Source organism: Athene cunicularia, assembly GCF_003259725.1.
Source record: "Athene cunicularia isolate RWA chromosome 2 unlocalized genomic scaffold, athCun1 chr2_part1, whole genome shotgun sequence".
NCBI classification, from domain to species: Eukaryota; Metazoa; Chordata; class Aves; order Strigiformes; family Strigidae; genus Athene; species Athene cunicularia.
In genome coordinates, this window is record NW_020799095.1 from 21,615,099 (window position 1) to 21,634,616 (window position 19,518).

Genomic DNA, 19,518 nt, shown 5'->3' on the forward strand with positions numbered 1-19,518 from the left:
CCGGGGGGGGGGGAGGGGGCGTTGGGGCGGAATAAAAAGGGAAAATCCAGCACGTGATAGAGCATGAAATCAAGGTGGTGGTGGTGGTGGTGGTGGTGGTGGTGGCGGCGGGGGGAGACTTTCCTACAGTCAAGGAGAGAAACGTTTGTAGTTTCGGTGAGGATTTTAGCATCTGGTCCCGCGTCCCCCTCCCCCCTGCCCGATACGCCACCTCTGCTTCAAAATTCAGAATATAGCGCGCTCCTTCCCCTCCGCCCCTTCGCCGCGGAGCTGACTGCGTGTCCCAGGCGATTGCACAACGCTTGGAAACTCTGCCTTGGAAGAGGGAATTCGGGAGAGGAGCTGATGCCTCGCTGCCCCGTAGGATCTGGGTGCGCCTGCACCAAATCCTCAGCGTGGAAGGGGCAAAATTTGGAGTCTGTAAAGCAAACGGGTGAATGGGAGTTTTAGAAAGCTGCTTCACTTCAGTTTGCTGGTGGCGGGGGCGGAGGGAAGGAAGGAGCTGTCTTGACTTTTAAAATCACTGCAATTCTTACTTAAAGACGAGCGTAAAAACATGTAGACCCGCAGTCATTCCAGGGCAATGATTTGGCACCACTGAGCGTGCAAAAAAACGACACAATCGCTGCTTTTTAAAACGGCAAAGCCTCTCGAAGTCCCACTCGGACAAAAGCCACTCGGCGAAGGCAATGCAACCGATGGCACTTCCGTTTAGGGCACACATAAACCAGAAGGTCATCAAAAATATACCGAGACAGGCAGGAGGCACTTGAAAAAGAGAGGGCTCAACAGTTTGAAAAGCCAAGAGCAGGCATAGCGATTTGTTTGTTATCGAGGAAGGGAAAGTGAAAGGCTTTTCCAGATATTTATGAAGTTCGCAACTGAAACCGTGACCTCTTTCATTCAAAACGTCGTGAGCTTAGTAAAGTGGTAAGCAACAGAAACTGTTTTAAAAAAATAACCCTCAAGGATACCATCATTTTCTTCATTGTCCGGTACATTAAGAAACGTTTTACAATAATTCAGAATGAGTTTAACTGAATTTCGTCTTATGTAGATGGTATACAGGCTGAAATCTCTTCCAAGATTAAACGCTGTATTTAGTTAAAACACTGGTGACGAAATCTATTGTTGCGTCTTCATTACATTTTATGAGATAAAAGGAATTCTTTGTTTTCGCGAGGTGTGTGTATGAGCAATACTAAAATTTGGGTCCCCATCACGACTGGGGAAATAAATGGATGCCTGTCGGTGTGAGGATTCATTGTATTTGTCAGTCTGTTTAAAGCTGAAGGAAAAAAAGGAAATCGGTCCCTTTCACTGTCAGAGAAGTATCTGTATCGCTTTCTGTTTATTTCATTTTGCAATGAAAACCAAAAACAAAAGCCACCAGTGGGGAATGTCCCAAACCTTACCCTGAAGTAACTGGACTCTTCCACTGGATTTAGTGGACAAGGGTTCGAGCCTTTAGCCGTGGTCACGCTTATCTTGCACTGTACTCTGAACCTCACTTTCTAAGACCTTCTGAAGATCAAGGCAGGTAACTATTTCCTTCTCCCTTTCCCTAAGAAAAAAATTATTATGGCCGTTCACACAATTGTGAATCTCTCAAACTGAAAGAAAGGCATCTTTTGACAACGACTGGGTAGCTGCTGTATCTCTGCTTTTTCTTCAGGAAAAGCCTGAGTTTTGGACTGAATATTTAACCCCACCCCTTTATTAATCCTGAACTCTGATGCTAGATATTTAATGCCCTTCTAATGTATGGCAGCAAGAACTATTTTTAAGTCACTGCGTTTCTATATTTGTCATCCATAATTGCGCCTCATTTGATTAAAAATCATCCCCTTTATTTCTCATTAAGCTGTTTTTTTAAAACAAATTATCGTACTTGAAAGAATTTAATCCCTGCCTTCTCCACTTTCTGGAGACATACTCATCACACTTGGAACTACTTCAGTAAGCATTTGTATATAATCCTAATAGTAAATAACTAAGAGGTGAAGAGAGACTGTTTAAGTTTCAGTGCCAGCATTCTGAGACAATTATTAATGCTCTTGCTTATTTACAGATACATTTCCTCTTCTTAAGTGTATCACTTAAGGCCACAGAAAGTTCGGTGTTTTCTTGAGCACTGATTCTGTTCCGCATTTCAGAGCTGAATTAATCTTAGGCTACACCTTGCTTGAAGTGCTCTGCTTTTATTGCTGAATGTTTAGGATCAGGAATGTTGGTTCATAAAGCTGAGTTTATAGATAGTTTAAAGAAAGTAAAACGTGAACATTCCTTGTATCATTTATCTCCCAAACTAGGAACTGTTGCTCAACCATATAGATACTCTGAAAATTTAACAGCAGAGATACCCCTTTTTACTTATTTGTTATGGTGGTGGGAGTGTAATTTTTTAAAATTATAACCAAAAATCCAGAGGACGAGAAGTATTTTGGATGATGGACTGTGTGTTTGTCCCTGTGCTTGATCTTTTCCTTTTTCACATATTGCAGGGGAATGGGGAGGATGGAAATATTTTGCGCTGTGTTCTGTTACGCTTTTGTTTGGGATTGAGAAAGCAAGGTGAAATGTGCTTTTGTGGTAGTTGTATAAACTGTCTGACTTACAGTTTTCTTCTGCCCTAACCCAGGTTTTAAGCAGTTTGGGAAGTTCCCTTTGAAGATATTGAATAGGCTGCTACAGAACAGGGTGACATTGTCAACAGTTCTTGTTGTAAAGGACTGGGAAATACTGCTTTCTTAATCATCGACCCCTGCATGCTACAGCTGTCAGTGTCTCCAGGTTTTGTAGCTGTCTCATTATCTTCAGAACATCCATTTCAACCTGCCTAGGCCCAGGAGTGGGTCAGTAAACTAGCCTGTGAGTTGAGGAGTGATGCACACAAATCTTTAGATGTTAATGTTTTGCAGTGAATAATGGCATCTGCATCCTCGCTTTTGTAACTCAGCTCTGCGTATGTCAAGGATGTAGGAGTAAAAAGACGATACTAAATTTGAGGATAGGTTAAAAATAAAATCGCTTATTTTAAAGTGCACTAATGGTCAGAATTATCTGTGTGCTAATGGGGTGCGGCTGAAAACCATGCTGAGTGTATAAAAAACATATTCTTGGAGTGCTTTGTTGCTTTGTGTCACGAGTTGTTCTATATGGAATATTTTGGATTTTTCTAATGCCTCCTCTTCTTATTACTTGCCTGTGATTTTTGAGGCCATTTTATTTCTGCTTTTTATAGAGTAGGTTTTGATTCTCAGACGATGCAGAACACATCAAATGCAAAATCACTACTATGATTGTCTAAGTTAGCTTATTTAGGACCAAGTTTCTTAAAACTTCCATCAGGAGAAAAGCATATTAATGCCTATATACAAAGTCTGATCTAGGTTTACTAAGAAATACAAAAAGAAAGTGAATCTGGTAGCCTTAAGGAAGCCGAAAATGCTATGACGAAAAACATATCTGTACTATGCTGAAAAGACCAGGGGGAGGATAAGTACTGTTGAAGGAGTTCTAAGCAGTACAGCTATTCAAACATTTAACTGAGGTAGATAAATATATGTTATAAGTAAATTTCATTCCAGTTAAAGTCTGATGTAATTAGACACATGCCCCAAGGTCTGAGAAGACTTTTTTTTTTCTTTTTTTTAAAGTTTGACATGGAAAAATGTTTTTATATGGCACAGATTTCCAAGGACAGGCTAGCAGGTAGTAACAACTATTCACATTTTTTTGACTGTATTTACAATAGTATCATATAGAAACGCTGATGTTAAACCTACAAAACCATTTCAGGAATTCAGTGTTTCAATAGCTGTTCTGCTGGGTTTTGTTCATTGACAAATCACACGAAAAGAAAACAATACTCTTTTTCCAGTGTTTTAACATCTTTTACAACCTACCTATTCTCAACATGCAAGCAGTAAAAAGTTACATATCCAGGGAATTTATTTTAAACACATCTAAATATCATAAATCATATGTACTTGTTTGAAATGGTCTCTAAAAAGCAGGTCATTTTGATAAATTATTATAAATACTGAAAAATCATGGGTTTTGAGGACTTCTGATTGGTTTCTGAAACCCATCAGCAAGAAAAATGAGCTGCACACTTGTAGTCAAAAAGAACTGTGTAACTGATTCATCAATATGTCTGTGCTTTTCAGCGTGGTTGTAAACGGAAGCAAGAAAAAATGCATAATAAAGCCTAGTTTTTCTGGAAAGAGTTAATTTGTTTGGTAGCCAGTATCAAAGCATCACTTACCATTAAAAAAAAACCACCACCACCAAAAAAATCCACCTCTGTAGATTTCATAAATAAAACAAGTTGAAAATCAGCTGAATAATAATCATAGTTCTTGGAGAAAACTTTTAAGACTGCTTGCTTAGCAAATGTTGGGCTACCTAGTGGGCTACTTGCTGGATTGTTCAATAGATGAAAGTTTACAGTATGTTCACTTTTACTCTCAGGAAATATAATCAGGAACTTTTCTAGGACTGTAAAATTTTTAGACACTATTTTGCTGATACATTCTCAGAATTCTTTGCCCATAGCCAAAGAGTAATTCTGAGGACAGAAATAAGTATGGCTTCTAATTATGTATTTCTGTCTCTTTATACATATCATTCAGTAGGATTTACACTTCCTCCCTCCCCAACCCACCCTTTGAGAAACATTGGGGTCCCAATCCAGACATTCCCTGGAGCACAAATGTTTTTGTGGCAAGGTCTATTGACTCTAGTGGAACCACTGAAGTGCTCAAGGTTTTTTAAGCCGTTGGAGCTTAATTCTGTTACTCTGTTTTAAATCTTTGGCACAGAAATGTAATTGCAGGTTATTCTTTTATTATTTGGTATTAAGTACTATCAAGAATCCCAGTCTTCAAAGCAAAGTCACTGAGGGGTCTGGAAGAGTAAGGAGTGTTTTACTAGAATGAAATGCAGAAGGAGATATGGACACATGGGGATCAAAGATCCAAACATTCTGGCAATACCCGAAGACATTTTCACTAAAACTTTTCAGAAAATCAGGGTTGTAGTTACCTTTCAGGATTTTTAAACTGCTGTTGCATGGTAGAAAAATCCTTTCTAATTCTGGTAGATATTTATTGATAAAATATTAGAACTGCCTGATTGTTTGAGCATTGCCAATTAAGCATTATAAATCAAATTTTAATTTCATTGGGTTTAACATCCTAGGATAAAATTCGTCCTAATACATCTAGCATAACTTCTCTAGTATTTTGCACAGTAAGTAATCAGCTTCCAGATTTTTTTTTTTTTGTCAGAATGTTGCCCTTTTTAGACATGCTAATTATTTCATAAACGCTTTTTAATTGAGCCTGCTAATTTGCATATAGTTTGCCGTTTGGAAATATTCTTTAGTGATGTGATGAGTCGATATGCTGTATCTCTGAAGTCCTCAAGAGTAGGACTGAGCTCTGTGTCTTGAAATTCAGGAGAAGGTGACAACATTATCTTTGCTTCTGTCTGCTAATAATCCGATATTGCCCACCAGATTACTGTTACACGGCAGTATGAGTGGTCACTGTAGCATGTCTCTTTCAGTAGCAAAATGTATTCTGCCAAGCAGTTTTGCTAGTCTCTGGAAAACAAGCAAAATAAATCTGGTTTCATCTGCTAGAATAAGCAAAATTTAAATCCATCAATAAGATACAGTTATGGTGGGGTTGAGTTCAATCAATTTTGCTATGTTATCCTGTGTCCTTGTTCTAATACAGTTAAGAATGTAACTTGAAAGGACGTGAAAGGAAAGGCATATTTTTAAAATATAAATCCTTACATATGTCGCTAATAAGGTTTCTAACTGAAATAGTGTGGCGTTAGAGAAGTTTGATAAACAGTGCTTGGGGCTACTTTGTTACATCAGTGCACAGCTGGGCACTGAACTCAGACTTACGATCTGTCTCAAGCCTGTGCCCTATCCTTTTATGTCTGTTTCCCCAACTTATACAATGGCAATACCAGTGCTTTCCTTCCATTTGTAAAGTACCGTAAGCTTTTATTTAATGAAAAGCTTTGTGTGCGTGTGTGTGCACGCGCGCGTGCTCTTTTTTCAGTAGGCTTTAAAGACTTACAGATCTGCATCACCATTTCTCAAGTATTGCTGGTGGCAGGGTAGGAGCGAGATGGTGTGCAGCCACAGAAAAAGCTGCCTTCCCAGTCCTCAGCAGGGCAATCGCGTCACCTTTACCTGCATGAGCTTGGGTGGCTGCATAGGTGTGCACAGCAAGAAGTCATTTGACTTCTGGGGTGAGTGTCTGAGGTCTCCAATGACCTGATAGCTACTTTTCGATTGTATTTAATGAAAGTCTGTATTAAAAAGTAGTCTGATGTAATTGTGTTGGATGAACACAGACTACTTTTGTAGTATTTGAATGATTAAATTTGAAGTATTTGAATCACTGAAAAAAAGTTATTAAAATAAATGGTTTCTAAACATACATGCTAAGGGGAATTTTCACCTGGACAATACTGATAACAAAACTCCCACTGATTTTTGGTAGTACCAGATTTTAAGACGTTCATTCTTACTATGAATGTAGCTCAGCTTGGGAGAAGGAGATAGACCGGCTAGCCGTGCTAGTGCTTATGTTTTTTGTGGTACGCTGTCTTGCATGCTTCCAGCGGCAAACACAGCAAAGGAATGCTTGTTTGAAAAAACCACTGCTGCCATCAGTCTTAGTTTTCTAGTGTTTGTTGTCCTTCTTATTTATTAATATATATTACAAAATCTGTGTCCTTTGATAAGTTTACCTAAATGATATCCATTAAAAATAATATTTTAATAGACAAAATTTTAAAGTCACAATGATGTTATTCAATCTCTGATAATTTTATATATATATCTCTAATATCACTAGTGCAGAGATGCACCACTGTATCCTAGCATTTGCTGAGTGATGCAAAGTGGAAAAAAAAGCATTAATATCATAGGATATAGTAGTAGACAGTTCACTGTCATGCATGAAAAGTTGCTTCTGAAGTCTGCTACTAAACTTTATGAATTGACAACTTAGACTGTCAAAATTCTACTTCTTAATTTCAGTGATATTAAAGATGTAATATTCATTGTAGATTAGGGAAGATGTCCTTCATTTTGAGATCTTGGACCTACAGAAGACAGTAACCTCCTATTCATAACTTGAGTTTATTTTCCATATGGAATTACGACTTTTACAAATAGCTTTGGGGGTAGGTTACTTGACTGGAAGTTGTGCATATTACTAAATAGGCATGCGATTATACATCACAAGAGAAATCAGAAATCATGTTTGGAAATTGGCTACTGAATGTTTTGTTGTTTAATGATGAATGTGATCATTCAATACTATGTAGTCTGAAACCACTGGAGCTTCTTGCTCATTACAAAGAAAAAAGCAGTCTGTCTTGAAAATTACCTGTGCTGAATAAACCTTGCAGTAGGGGGTAAAGGGGCCCTTAAAATACATAAATAGAAGAAACATACATGAAAACTTAATGGTCATTTGAAAGAAAAGCTATTTTGTACTTGAACCTATGTTTCCTTTTATCTTTCTTTTCAACAAATGCAACAAAATAATTGACCAAACAGCAGAAGAAACAAGTCTCAAAGGAATGAATCAAATCTTTCATTTATGATGGAAGAGCATAGTTTTGCTAAACCAATAAAATCCAATGGATTATGAAACCCTAACTGGAAGCCAAGTAATCTTTTTTCTTTTTTTTTTTTTTTTTTTTTTTTTTTTTTTTTTTTTTTTTTTTTTTTTTTTTTTTTTTGGATGAAGATGCTTCTTGGACTAGAGAAAAATTGGTTGATTGAACATTATTTTATAGCAAATAGGATATGAAAAACTAAAACTGAAACAGATTACTGCAGGCTTTTAAAAGTCCTTCTTCCTTCTGCATTCTCTCAGATCTCTAATAGCTATTTTTTATTTTTAGCAAGTGAGCCCGAACAAATGCTGCCTTATATATATATATATATGTATATCAACTGTGTTAGATGCACTTCAGTAGCCTCTGCCACCCTTGTGAATTTTGATTCTTAGACTGTGATCCCATGATGATGCCAGTATGCATTTGATTTGGTATGTAGGGAGATGAATGAAATCTTGAGTCTGCTGAAGTAAAAACTAACTATTGAGTGGAGCCAGAACTTCACAGCAGAATTGATACAAACACACCTGAAGTTAAGTGTATGTTTACACATTTTGGTGAACTGGGGGCATTAGTCACTTGAATTTACCAAGCAGAAAAAAAATGTTTCCCACTTTGGTCTTTCTAAAAATAGATACCAAAAAATCTGTTGGACATATGTAGACTGACAGTATAGCTCTGAAGAGAGGTGAATGAACCATTGGGTTTTCTACCTGCCAAGTAAAAAATGGCATATTCCAAAAGAAGGCAATGTACTCTGACTGTGCACATGGGCTTCCTTGGAAGGGGGTGTTTTGCAGGGTGAGTGAGGCTCCTCAGGCACATGGGTCTCAGTAACTTTTCAAGCCTTTCATTTTCTTTCAGCTGGTGCAGAATACCAAAACATTGTAGGCCCCATCCTCATACGATATGTGGACAAGTAAAATCTACTTGTTAAAATGTGCTTGTTATTGTAAAAAGAATGGTAGGAACAGTGACTAGATGTCTCCTAAATTCAGTTGGTTTAGTGAAGGAAAAACAACTGGTCATATGTGTTGATAAACCATACAATGGCATATTTTGTGAGGCTTTGCTACACTGAGCTGGTAAAAACAGTGTGAATGGGAGCCCGTGCAACTACAGCGACGTCAACTGCTCAAAGATGTCTTGTAAAGCTTTGTGCTCAGAATGCCAGACTATTTTCTGCCAGAAGAAAGCAACAGTCTAGTGGGGGCTAAGGAGTGTTCACTACTATCGAATTGTTATTTTCTGAACTAGACTTTGAAACCTAGTAAAAGTTCACGAGTCATAGTCACCTTACATAGGGCTTAGGAAGAACTGAGAACATTGCAAGTCCTTTGCACTTGGGAATTACTGATTGTATTGTATTGTATTTGATAGTATTAAGCTTTTTTTTTTTTTTTTTTTTTTTTTTTTTTTTTTCATTTCTATATCCTTGTTTTGGTAGTACCACAATGACCTCAAGCCGCAGCTTTGTGTTAAGTCTTTGCGTTCCTGAGGACATTAGAACAATACATACTAATGGTCTCTCTCCCGGCTCCCTCTCCGTCACTCCCTCTCCTTCTTTCTTACACAAGTACGTTGCTGAAGGAGTGTATGCATGTATGTCCTTACAGTTTCCATTTATCCTTGCAGAATGAACCTTTCCTTTATTGCAAAACAAAAATTACCACCCTTAATCACATTTCCATTAGATGCTAGCCTACAGTAATTTAAGAACCACACTTATCCGCTAAATAGAACAGTACTGTTAGGTAATGTTAGTCTGTTAGGCAATGCAAGATGAAACAGTTATGGATCAGTGGAGCACAGTCAGATAAGAATAGGAGGCTTCATTAGCAGATGTACATAAGGCATCTCGAATCCACAACATTATTTTTTCCTGTATCATTACTACTTTAATTCACATGACTTTCTAATAGATTCTATTATTGGGCCAATTAAAAGAGTGACTGTTCTGTCTGTATTATTTGTTTTTACAAAATAATATGTTATTATTAAAAGTAGTAAATAGAACAACTTCAATTATAATTTTTTTAAAAATAATGTGAATAAGCACAGGAGAAAAAGCTGGAGACAAGAGCACAAATATTTTTGATTGGTTTAAATTACAAAGAAATATGATGACAATTTCTCCTGTAGGTTTGGTTTAGCTTTGCATTTTAATTTTTTTTTTCTCCACTCATTCTGACTCCTTTGCTTTTTACACTTCGACACATTGCTACAACTTTATGAGTTTGCTTCCTTTTTATTGCTTTAATATGAGGGTATGTACAGAAATCTAACAGTATTCGAACCCTATAAAGCTATCTTTATTTCACTGGTTCCAAACTGAAATTTAGGCATGCAGAGAAGGCGTCAATCGAGTTTGCAGTCTGCTGGCATGAGAAATATCAGGGATTTAAATGTTTTTGTATTTGCAAACATATCACCAGAGCTTTGCCAGATATGACACCCAAACAAACAATCTCTTTGGCTAGAGATTGTGCGTTTCAAGTATAGTGGCTAAATGCATCCAGCCATTTTGAAGTATGTTTGGTGAAATAACTTACAGAATGACCCAATGCCTCACAGTTCTTGGGAAAGCCTTTTCCTTCCCTCCTGCAAAAGTTACTCGTTGCTTTACCAGTCTGTGTCCCGGTGCTCTAACCCTGTTGAAGCTTAGGTTAGTCTACATAATTCTCTTAGATTTAACTTTATAACATTCAAAAAGTTAAGCACAGGCATGTCGGTTGCTACTCTGTCATTGATCCCTTCAGCTTGATGGTGTGTGGCTAAGAAATGCTTGTAGTTCCACAACATATGGGTAGATACTATAAAAATATTATTTATGGAGGCTCTGGCTTGCTTTGTGTTTTTCAAGCATGTTTCCACAACTAATTGTTAATCTTAATTCACACACAGACAAACTAAAAACTGCATCCATGTTAACCTTGAAACATATGGTTGACTTGATTATGTAAAGTAGAAAGCTTGACGCTACCCACATAGTGGAGTCTGGCTACATGTTATTTCTGGCCTAATTATTAAAAGCACCATGTTAACGTTATCAGCAGACTCTTACTAGAAAAGGCAGAAGTGAAATACACACTGAGCTAGAAATGCAAGAATTACTGCTCTTATCTGAGGAGTTCATATGAACCTACATGGAGCCTTACTAGTTCAGAAGTTATTTAACGGGGGGTATGTGTTCCCTAAATACCTCTGGAAGATTATTTCTTCAAGTTCGGGAAGTGAAGCAAGTCCAGGGAACATTTGTAGCATGTTGCATAACAAGCACAAAAAAAGTCTCACTAATCAGCCTCTGCACCCTCCTGGCCACATCATTTATTGTCTCCTATATCTCTGCTCTCCATAAAGGCTAAGAGCTAGCTTCATGCAGTTAAGGCTGGCTTCTTTATAAAAGCAGACAGCATTTCCTTTCCTTCCAGGGCGAGAATGCACAGACGTAAGAAAAAAGTGCTCACAAAAGAGACCTGGGGGTAAGCACAAAGCATCTTTTTACAAGGGCAAACAACTTTGTCCAACTTCGGAAGAGGATGAGAACTATGGTTTAGAAGATCATATTTTGCCACCAGAGTTTTCAAGTTGCTTTTATCAATCTTCTCTCTCTCTCTAACATGTTTTCAGATTGTTTTCCAAATGATTTTTACACCACTTAGTAGAAACTGATTCCTGTTTTCCTGCCCTGGCCCTCTCCTGGCTCATATTTTAACCCTGCCAAAAGCAAAGCTGATGAAATGATCCTACCTTTCAACTGTACCCTTTTGATTTCTAGAATCCTTCTTCTGGTTCCAGTTTATTCTCTCACAGTTAAAGTGTTATTTCCCTGCAAGGCATTGCCCAACTTCTGCTCAGCCGATGTTTTGGATCCTGCTTCTTATCTACCTCAATGTTTTCTCTGTGCTGCCTTAAGTATGTTCTTCCTTTTTCCATTCACACTCTTCTCTGTCTCCAGTAGGGCTCACATACATACAAGAAACATCCAGAAACAATATCCCATTGGCCTCAAACCATCAATTGTTTTACTGTGAACTTATTTTGATAACTGCAGGTCAGTCATGGCTCTTTATGCATTTATGGTGCGTAAGAATATTATGCGTGCAAGGCTGAGAGTAAATAAGAAAAAAAGCGAGAGGGAAAAAAAAAAGTTTCGTGTGCTCTGTCTTCTCTTCTTGAGGTTTTAACTTCATAAGGGTGTGTACCACAGAGCCGATTCTGTGAACAGCTATAGCAGAAATCAAGCATGACCCTGACATGACAATGATGATGGTTAGTATTTAATACCAGTGAGGTACCCAGGGTTAAGCAGAACCTTGTGTAAAAAGGAAGTATAAATAAATGAAAATAAATTAATTAATTTTCTTAAAATACACTATTTAATTCCAAGATTTTAGGTAATAATTACTTGTGCCAGAAAGAATGTGTTTCGAAGAAAGTAAAGTCTCATTTTGAAGGGCCTATAAATTCTTTAAAAAGCATTTGCAATTTGTCCTTTCACTCTAGTTTTCTGTAAGAAGAGGTAAAATGTTTTTTCATTATTTTATTTCATTGATATAATATACATGAATATATATTTGGGATGTGTGTGACTGTGTTTGTGCATGTGCATATCAAATCTCAAATAAACAGCAGATAGGGACCTGGGATAGTCCACTTGATTTGACTGGACCAGCACTTGGTTATACTGCGACATTTTATTCCTAAACGTGTTTTAAAAACAGTTTGTGGGGGATGAGGGAGCTGCAGGCAGGGAGAGGAAAGAAAAGGTACAGGAATTTTGCTGAGAACTTTTTTATGCTTGGACTTGGCAATTTTGCAGTTATTTTCAATATCTAGAGTTTTCCAGTGTAATATCAGCAGATAGAGTGCATGGTAAAATTACAGAAGATATTAAATTTGAACTCTGGAGACATAAATTCACATGAGGATCAGATCACAAGATTGGCTGCTTTCCGTCTAGTCTCCAGTGGGCTTTTTTCCATATCACAAAAATCACCATACAGTTTGGCACAACCTTTCAGGCTCAGTGAAGAGGATTCTGTTCCAGGACTGAAATAGCCAAAAGCACTAGATGCCAGAATTGAGGTGCATTTGAAGTGTAGGACGGAGACAGTTTTACAGCTTTTGTCTCTACTCTTCTTTCTCTTTGCTAAGAATAAATCTCTTTGGGTTTTGGTAAGAGTTCTATCAATTTTATAGAGGAAGAAAGGAGAAATGAGATGCTAACCTTAGTATTTGTGACTTTAAAGCTAATAATAAATTAGGATGTGTTGTGTCAGTAACTCACATTTCTCGAGTGCACATTAGAATCTAGTAGTCGGTATTTGAGGAGATGTTAAAAAAAATCAGTAAACAGATACTTTTCTGGTCAAAATTAGAAAAAAAATTAAACAAGAAAGTTGCACACTTCTGAAAGTCATGGAGTCCTGCTCCCTTCCCCCAGCTCCCATCAGCAAGCTGATGTTTCCAGCAACTTCAAAAACAGAAGACTTCTCTGTAATCCTAAATGTACATAAGGAACAGATTAAAGTCCTGATTTGTGAAAAAATTTGAGCATATGCTTAAGAACTATTGACTTCAATGGGAGTTAAACATGTCCTCGCACACGCTTCTTGAACTGGAGACTAATAAGGATATTAAAAAGGATCAAGTGGCTGTCCACCTTCAGGAAATGCTGCAAAACTGTCATATCTGAAAGCTTTTTTTGTCATAATCATATTGACTTGCATCACTACCCTCTTCACTTCACTTCCAACCTTTGTAGAGAGGAGAAAACAACCCTTCTCTCCGTCTTTTTCTCTCTCTTTTCCTCTCCTCTCTTCTGCTACTCTATGCTAGGCTAAGCTTTCTATGGCTTCAAAAAGGAGAGGAACTACAGACTCTGCGGTGTCCATTAGGGATCTGTTATTTCCAGTGTAATGAATGTGGAAGATGGTCAGATGGTACAGTGGATGGTGGCTGAACAATCCCCCTGAGATAATTAATTACAACATAATTAATTACATTGCTGTCTAGCTATGCAGACTTAGGAATGATTGGAAGGACAAAAAAAACAGTACAGGTTAAAATTAAAAAAAAAAAAAAAGAAGGAAAGGAAACCTTGCTAAAAAGTCAAACATATTTTAGCTAGAGAAATCCTATTTACAGGGAAAAAGGCACACCCCCCAACAGCAACCCATATTTATATTTTTTTATTAGACGAGTGACAGATAGAGTGAAGTAGTGATGACTAAAAGGCTTGAGTGTGAGTTGATTTCTTTCAATTCTGTATGACAAAGCAGGTTATGTATATGGTTCATGAGTGTGGTACTAATTTATTAAATGCTCATTTGGACTTTAAAAAATAGCTTGCCTTCATTAGCAGTCTCAGGAAACAGACTCCATGGTGTAATAAATCTCACTTGCAGGAATTTTGGCCTGATACTCATCTTAAAATACTCTGAACTTTCTTTTTCTGAACCTTGTCTCATGCTCTACTACAGTTCTAAATATTTTATCGCTTCTCTTCATCATCCAGCTCTAAAACTGGATTGCCTTCTAAAAGGCAATTCTCATGCATCTTTATGCACAGGATTAGTTAGTTTGGGGATGAGTTTTTGTTCTTATCTTCAAGTTCTTCATTCCAAATATTTTGTTTCTTTATCTTCAAGTCACTAATTCCAAATTTTTCATTTTATTTCCTTAATGAAAACTCTTTATACAACTGAAGATCAGAGATAAATTTGCCATAAGGGCTGTTTAGCATAGTATCACTTATAGAAAATATTATATGTAAGAATCATGAAGCCTGAATATAGTTTGGAAAAGAAAAACTGATGTGAAGAATGCTCATTAGGTATAGGAAAAGCTGAAAATGGACTGTATGGTTCTTTCCATCCCCCAAATTTTATTAAATTAGCTCATGTAAATTAGTAAAGATGTTTCCTGCCAATGCTGTTTACGTGCTTCTTGAAGCAGCTTTCTTTCATTCAAGTCAGAAAAAAACCCACAGATTTCCATCCATGGTTTTCTGTTTTCGCTAGTTGCTATTTCTTTTGCTGCAGTGTGTGTTGTTAAACTGAGATATCCAGTTGCTCTTTACTTTTGTCCAGTGGAGGCTACTTATTCATAAACCTGCTTGGAAGTGTTGAATGTGTCAGTATTCGCTGTGATAAGCCCGCAAAATTTCTCTGTTCTTAAACCGAGACTTTCATAAAACGTTTGTATTCACACACCCTTGCAGAACGGGTTTTCCTGTAGTGGGAAGAGGACTAGGAATGCACTTCTACTCTCCCAGGGTTAGCATCAGGTAATGCTGTGCATTTCCTATGTCACTGGTTTTAGTTGCAGAGGTATGGCACTACCATGTATTTACATTTGCCTGTTTGTCCCTATAGTTGTCTTCTAACATTTAAAGACTAAGTCTTACGTCTACTTAGCACCACTTTCAACCGTCTTAGGACATATCGGGGTCCAGGCACAATGATACATCCTGGGCTCTTGCAGAGCATTGCAGGTCCTGTATCAGCCTCCATGTCATCGTAGGATGGATGTAATTGTCCTGAGCAGCAGGAATTATATAGCCTCAGAACTTCCCTTAGCATGGTGTGGCACAGCACACATCAATTTAAATTCTACTTCCATATCATAATGTGATCTCCTTTTTGTTTTCTTATATAATTTACTTGGTAATTTTCTAACCATTTTCGCTACTGTGTTTTGTTTTATACTGGTTTTCAGTCTGTTCTGTCTTCAAATCTGTGAGTGAATCTGTGACCACTTTTTGATAGCCAAATAAGATGTATTCATATTTTTAAAAATGTATTAAACCAAAAAATCTTGTTCCAAAAGATATTGTTTTGAAAGATATCTATTTTAACAATTACTTTATACAAACTTTACATCTGCTACTAATAAAAAAGAAAATATCGCAAATAGTCCCTAACTGGGCATTTTGCTAAGTTAGTGTTTTATTCATCTTATTATACTAAGGAATTTAAAAGCTAGAAAAGCTGCCATTAAACTGAAAGGGCAATGGAAAGTTGGTAGCCTAAACATTTGTTTTGATTCATATGGAAGAAAAGAATTTGGACCAGATGCTTGAAAGAGCTCAGAACCCAGCAGCCCCCATTGTTCTTCATTTAGGTGCCTAAATGGTAACAGTCGGTTGTGCAGTTTTCGTGAAAGCCGATCCTTTTGTGTTGAGGCAGCTTTCAGGCTTTAGCCTATCTTTTCCTGGCTGTAGAACTTTAACTGTAAACATTTTATTCCAGAATTATTCCTCATCTATATCCTTCAAGCATTTGCTTATAGTTAAGAGATCTATTGTTAATATTGCAGAGCTGCAACCCCTTCAGCGTGTCCTGAGTTTTAAAAATATGTGTCCCTCACATTGCTTTCATACTGGGGACCTACTTCTCTGCATCTAGTGCTCTGGTAATACATTTTCAAGTTCAACCAGTGTGTGGAGTCTCTTAAAAATGCAGTACAGTCATATGCTTTTGTTTGCTTTAGACTGCCAGTCCTTTAAAATGCAACATATTTTGCCAGAACTGTGCACTTTCTCCTCTAGAGTAAACTCCTAGTCCTAGAAAATTTCTTGAGTGAGGCTGGTTTATAGGATGCTTGCAAATCATTGTGCTTACACTTTAAGGTTCATAATATACAGATTACCATAATATATGTAACTGCAAGATTGGATTAAATCAAGATCAAACAAGGCATCTAGTATGCCTTCTTATGGTTAAAAAAAAAAAAAAGGATAGTAAAAATTAGCTCATGATTTTACATAAATTCTGTATGCACACTCTCACACACAAATACAAACCCAGTAAGAATACTATTTCAACTTCTATTGTGCTGTGGGCTGTAAAAGGTGTTGTATTTTATTCAAAAGTGCCACTCTTGGATTATGATTTCTTAAAATTTAGATATAATTACTAAAAGGAGGAGAATTAGTAGGCTTAGAAGACTTATTTTTAATAAATAACTCGTCATGCTACCATGCTTACCACCCCAAAAGTAAAAAAGCTGAGTGGCTTTGAAATAAGACACTGGAAAAAAAAATCAGGGAGTAAAAAGCTGAGTTTCCAACTCTGCCACAGACTTCTTACATTTGCCTACTAGAACAAGCATCCAGAAACAACCAAGTAGTCTCCAGGTCTGGAAGTCAGCACATACATGTCATGATCATGATTTTGCCAGACAAACTCCCCCTGCTGAGAAGCAAGTGAGTTATTTGGGGTAAATCACCCTGACTATACTCTCTACAGGAGTCCCTGTGTAGACCCACTAGTTTGATTTCCTTCAGAGCAATTTCAATAATCTTTACACATTTCTGTAGTTATTTCATACTTCAGCTCTTCAGTCTGGAAAAAAGGGCAAAATGGGCTTATAGTTCCTTATGTATAAACAGTGCTAAACAACTCAACATGTCAAGATGGACTGGAAAGTAGGTAGAATCAAAATGCAATGATAATTCCGGTTCCTAAATGCTGGGTGAATTACCAATCAATTTATTTTTGAGCAGGTATGTGGCTCCAAAGAATAACACTTTTTATTTTGTCATCTTAAATGGAGGCGTTTTTATCATTTTGATGATTTTTTGAGCCAATTATTGGCAGATGCAGATGTGCTTTAGCCAACCATATGTATAGAGGTGATACACAGATATATTTCTCTGCCTCAACAAATATTCCAGCTTCTTTCCAAATGGTGTGTTTATTTGGCTGATGCACAACCTCAGCCAGACTTTTTTCTGAAATTGAATCCAGATCAAATGTAATGCCCTGCTGACTGGCTGGATCTCAGTGCTTGCCTTGATCAATGCTCCTCACCCTTATAGAAATCGGGCAGCTGTCGGGTTATCTGGGACATTCAACATAGGTTTCTATATGTTGTCCATAAATCTGTTGTACCTTCTTTGACAGATGCAAATGTCATATCCGGTTAGAATTTGAAGACTATAGCAACATAAATTTGGTACTATATTGCTCTAGAATGTTTTAATTATTTATTTTTCACATTGAGACCATGCAGTTCATTGAGTAAACCTTCATGCATCGCAAACCTACCCCATGCTTAAAACCCTGTGCCTTTTTCTCCTGTTGGACTGAGTTTGACCAGCCATATTGTACAATTTTTTGAGGGTCCTACTAAAGTTTCATATCAATTTTCATGTTTTATTGTTCCCATGTAGAATTCTTCTTCATCTTGTTCCATAGCACTAGGAGCTATTGCCATGTTGTGAATCATCTCTCCCTATCTAAGAACTTCTCTTCTACCCTGAGATTTAATGGGAAGAGATTGGGCACCCAGTTTTTTCTTGTCTGTCACTGACTGACTGACTGCCAGGAGATATTCAACAGTCTGGCTGGTTTTGCTCGATTTTCAAGGCTAAATGCAGGCCATCAATATACCTGGATATTTTTCAGTACAGTGGTTATTACATTTCTGTACAGAGCTCTCGGAAATTGTGTGAAGGGTGATATATAAATGTACAGATTAGAGTGGAGTGGATTAAATAGGACTGGATTTCTGGAATGCACATCACCCCCTTACTATGAGTTCTCACAGTGTGGTTAGAGCCAGCCTGTACTGCATGAAAATTTTTTTGTGATGTCCATTTAACCAATAAATCTGTCATCACTGACTGGTCTCCATTTCCTCTGAAATAAACAAATCACTATTAGGTTCTTTGAAGCAGCAGACTGCCAGGAAACACAAAAGTCACTTTTGCTTCATCCACGGAGATAAAGTAGTTAGTAAGTGGAAATGAGCTGCAACTGAAGGAGCCTCAGTGTTCTCACACCTGCTAGAAAGTACAGTAGATTTCCACACAGCAGGAATTCAAACAAACCTCAGATCACTGTGTTCAGTGAAAGTGAGCTTGCCTAGCCAAGAAATGAATTGCAGGCCCTTAGAAACTACTTGAAAGCCAGTTTCACAGGGACAGAGGAAATTTGAGAGTCTAGGAAGCTCTTCTAGGTCTGTGACATCCATTGAGTCAGCTGTTTTGTTTGCCTGGCACCATATTTCTGACCTCCACGCTTCTCTGGCTCCCTTTTTGAACTAGATGGTCTTCGGCTTGCTGCGCTTGATGTTTCATTCTACAGGTTACCTCTTTGTGCCTTGACTGCCTTTAGCATGGAGTGTTTTCATGTGTTACTTTGCATCTGCTTTTTCTTTACTCTTAAGATGGGGTTTATGTCATTGCAATCTCTGTTTCCCAGCAATCTGTGGCTTAAGTCTTACCTTTTAACTCTTTTCCATGTGAAAAATGAGTCTTGAAAAGCCAGTAAAGTCCTTACTTCATTCTAGTTGTTCTCTGTCGAACTACTTCCATTGCTGAAAAAGTTTGTGGAAGTTAAGCTTCTGACAGGTGAGCGTAGCTGTGAAGGGAAAAATATCTTGGGTTTATGTTCTGTAACCCATTTTTAGGTTAACTAGTATAGTTTACTTCATAAAATTAAAGGAAAATTTGCAGTTATTTTCAGCAAAGTAGCTTTAAGCTTTCTTCCTAATAAAAACTGACTTTTGACTTGTACAAATGTCTGTGAATATGAAAACTACAAGCAACTGCTAATGGAAGCTGAACTCATGACAGGAACAATCAATAATAGAAGAAAGATTACTTTTTTTAGGAAAATCTAATGAATCTTCATTAGGGGTGGACCCCTGGCCTAGCAAATGCTAATTAGAATTTTTAAATGGGACAGTTTTACAGCATAGTTTATAAATAGTGTTGAAAAACATTTCATTTCTTTATCCTTTCCATTTTTTATGCCGTTTCTAAATCATTTGATGCTTGTTAAGAGTTTTAACATCAGTATTTCCAATTACTTCTTTGTTGGAACACAGTGTTACTACAGT

The 19,518-nt window shown here is 37.3% G+C and overlaps 1 protein-coding gene across 1 annotated transcript in view; it reads left to right on the top strand.

Moving 5' to 3' along the window:
- The first annotated feature begins 338 nt into the window (after nt 1-338).
- MEOX2 (mesenchyme homeobox 2) overlaps nt 339-19,518 on the top strand; it is a 52,498-nt gene continuing 33,318 nt past the window's right edge. Inside the window, exon 1 of the mRNA XM_026842405.1 lies at nt 339-433. Within this exon, the coding sequence (XP_026698206.1) occupies nt 346-433 (88 nt within the window). The 5' untranslated portion in view covers nt 339-345. The remainder of the gene's footprint in view (nt 434-19,518) is intronic.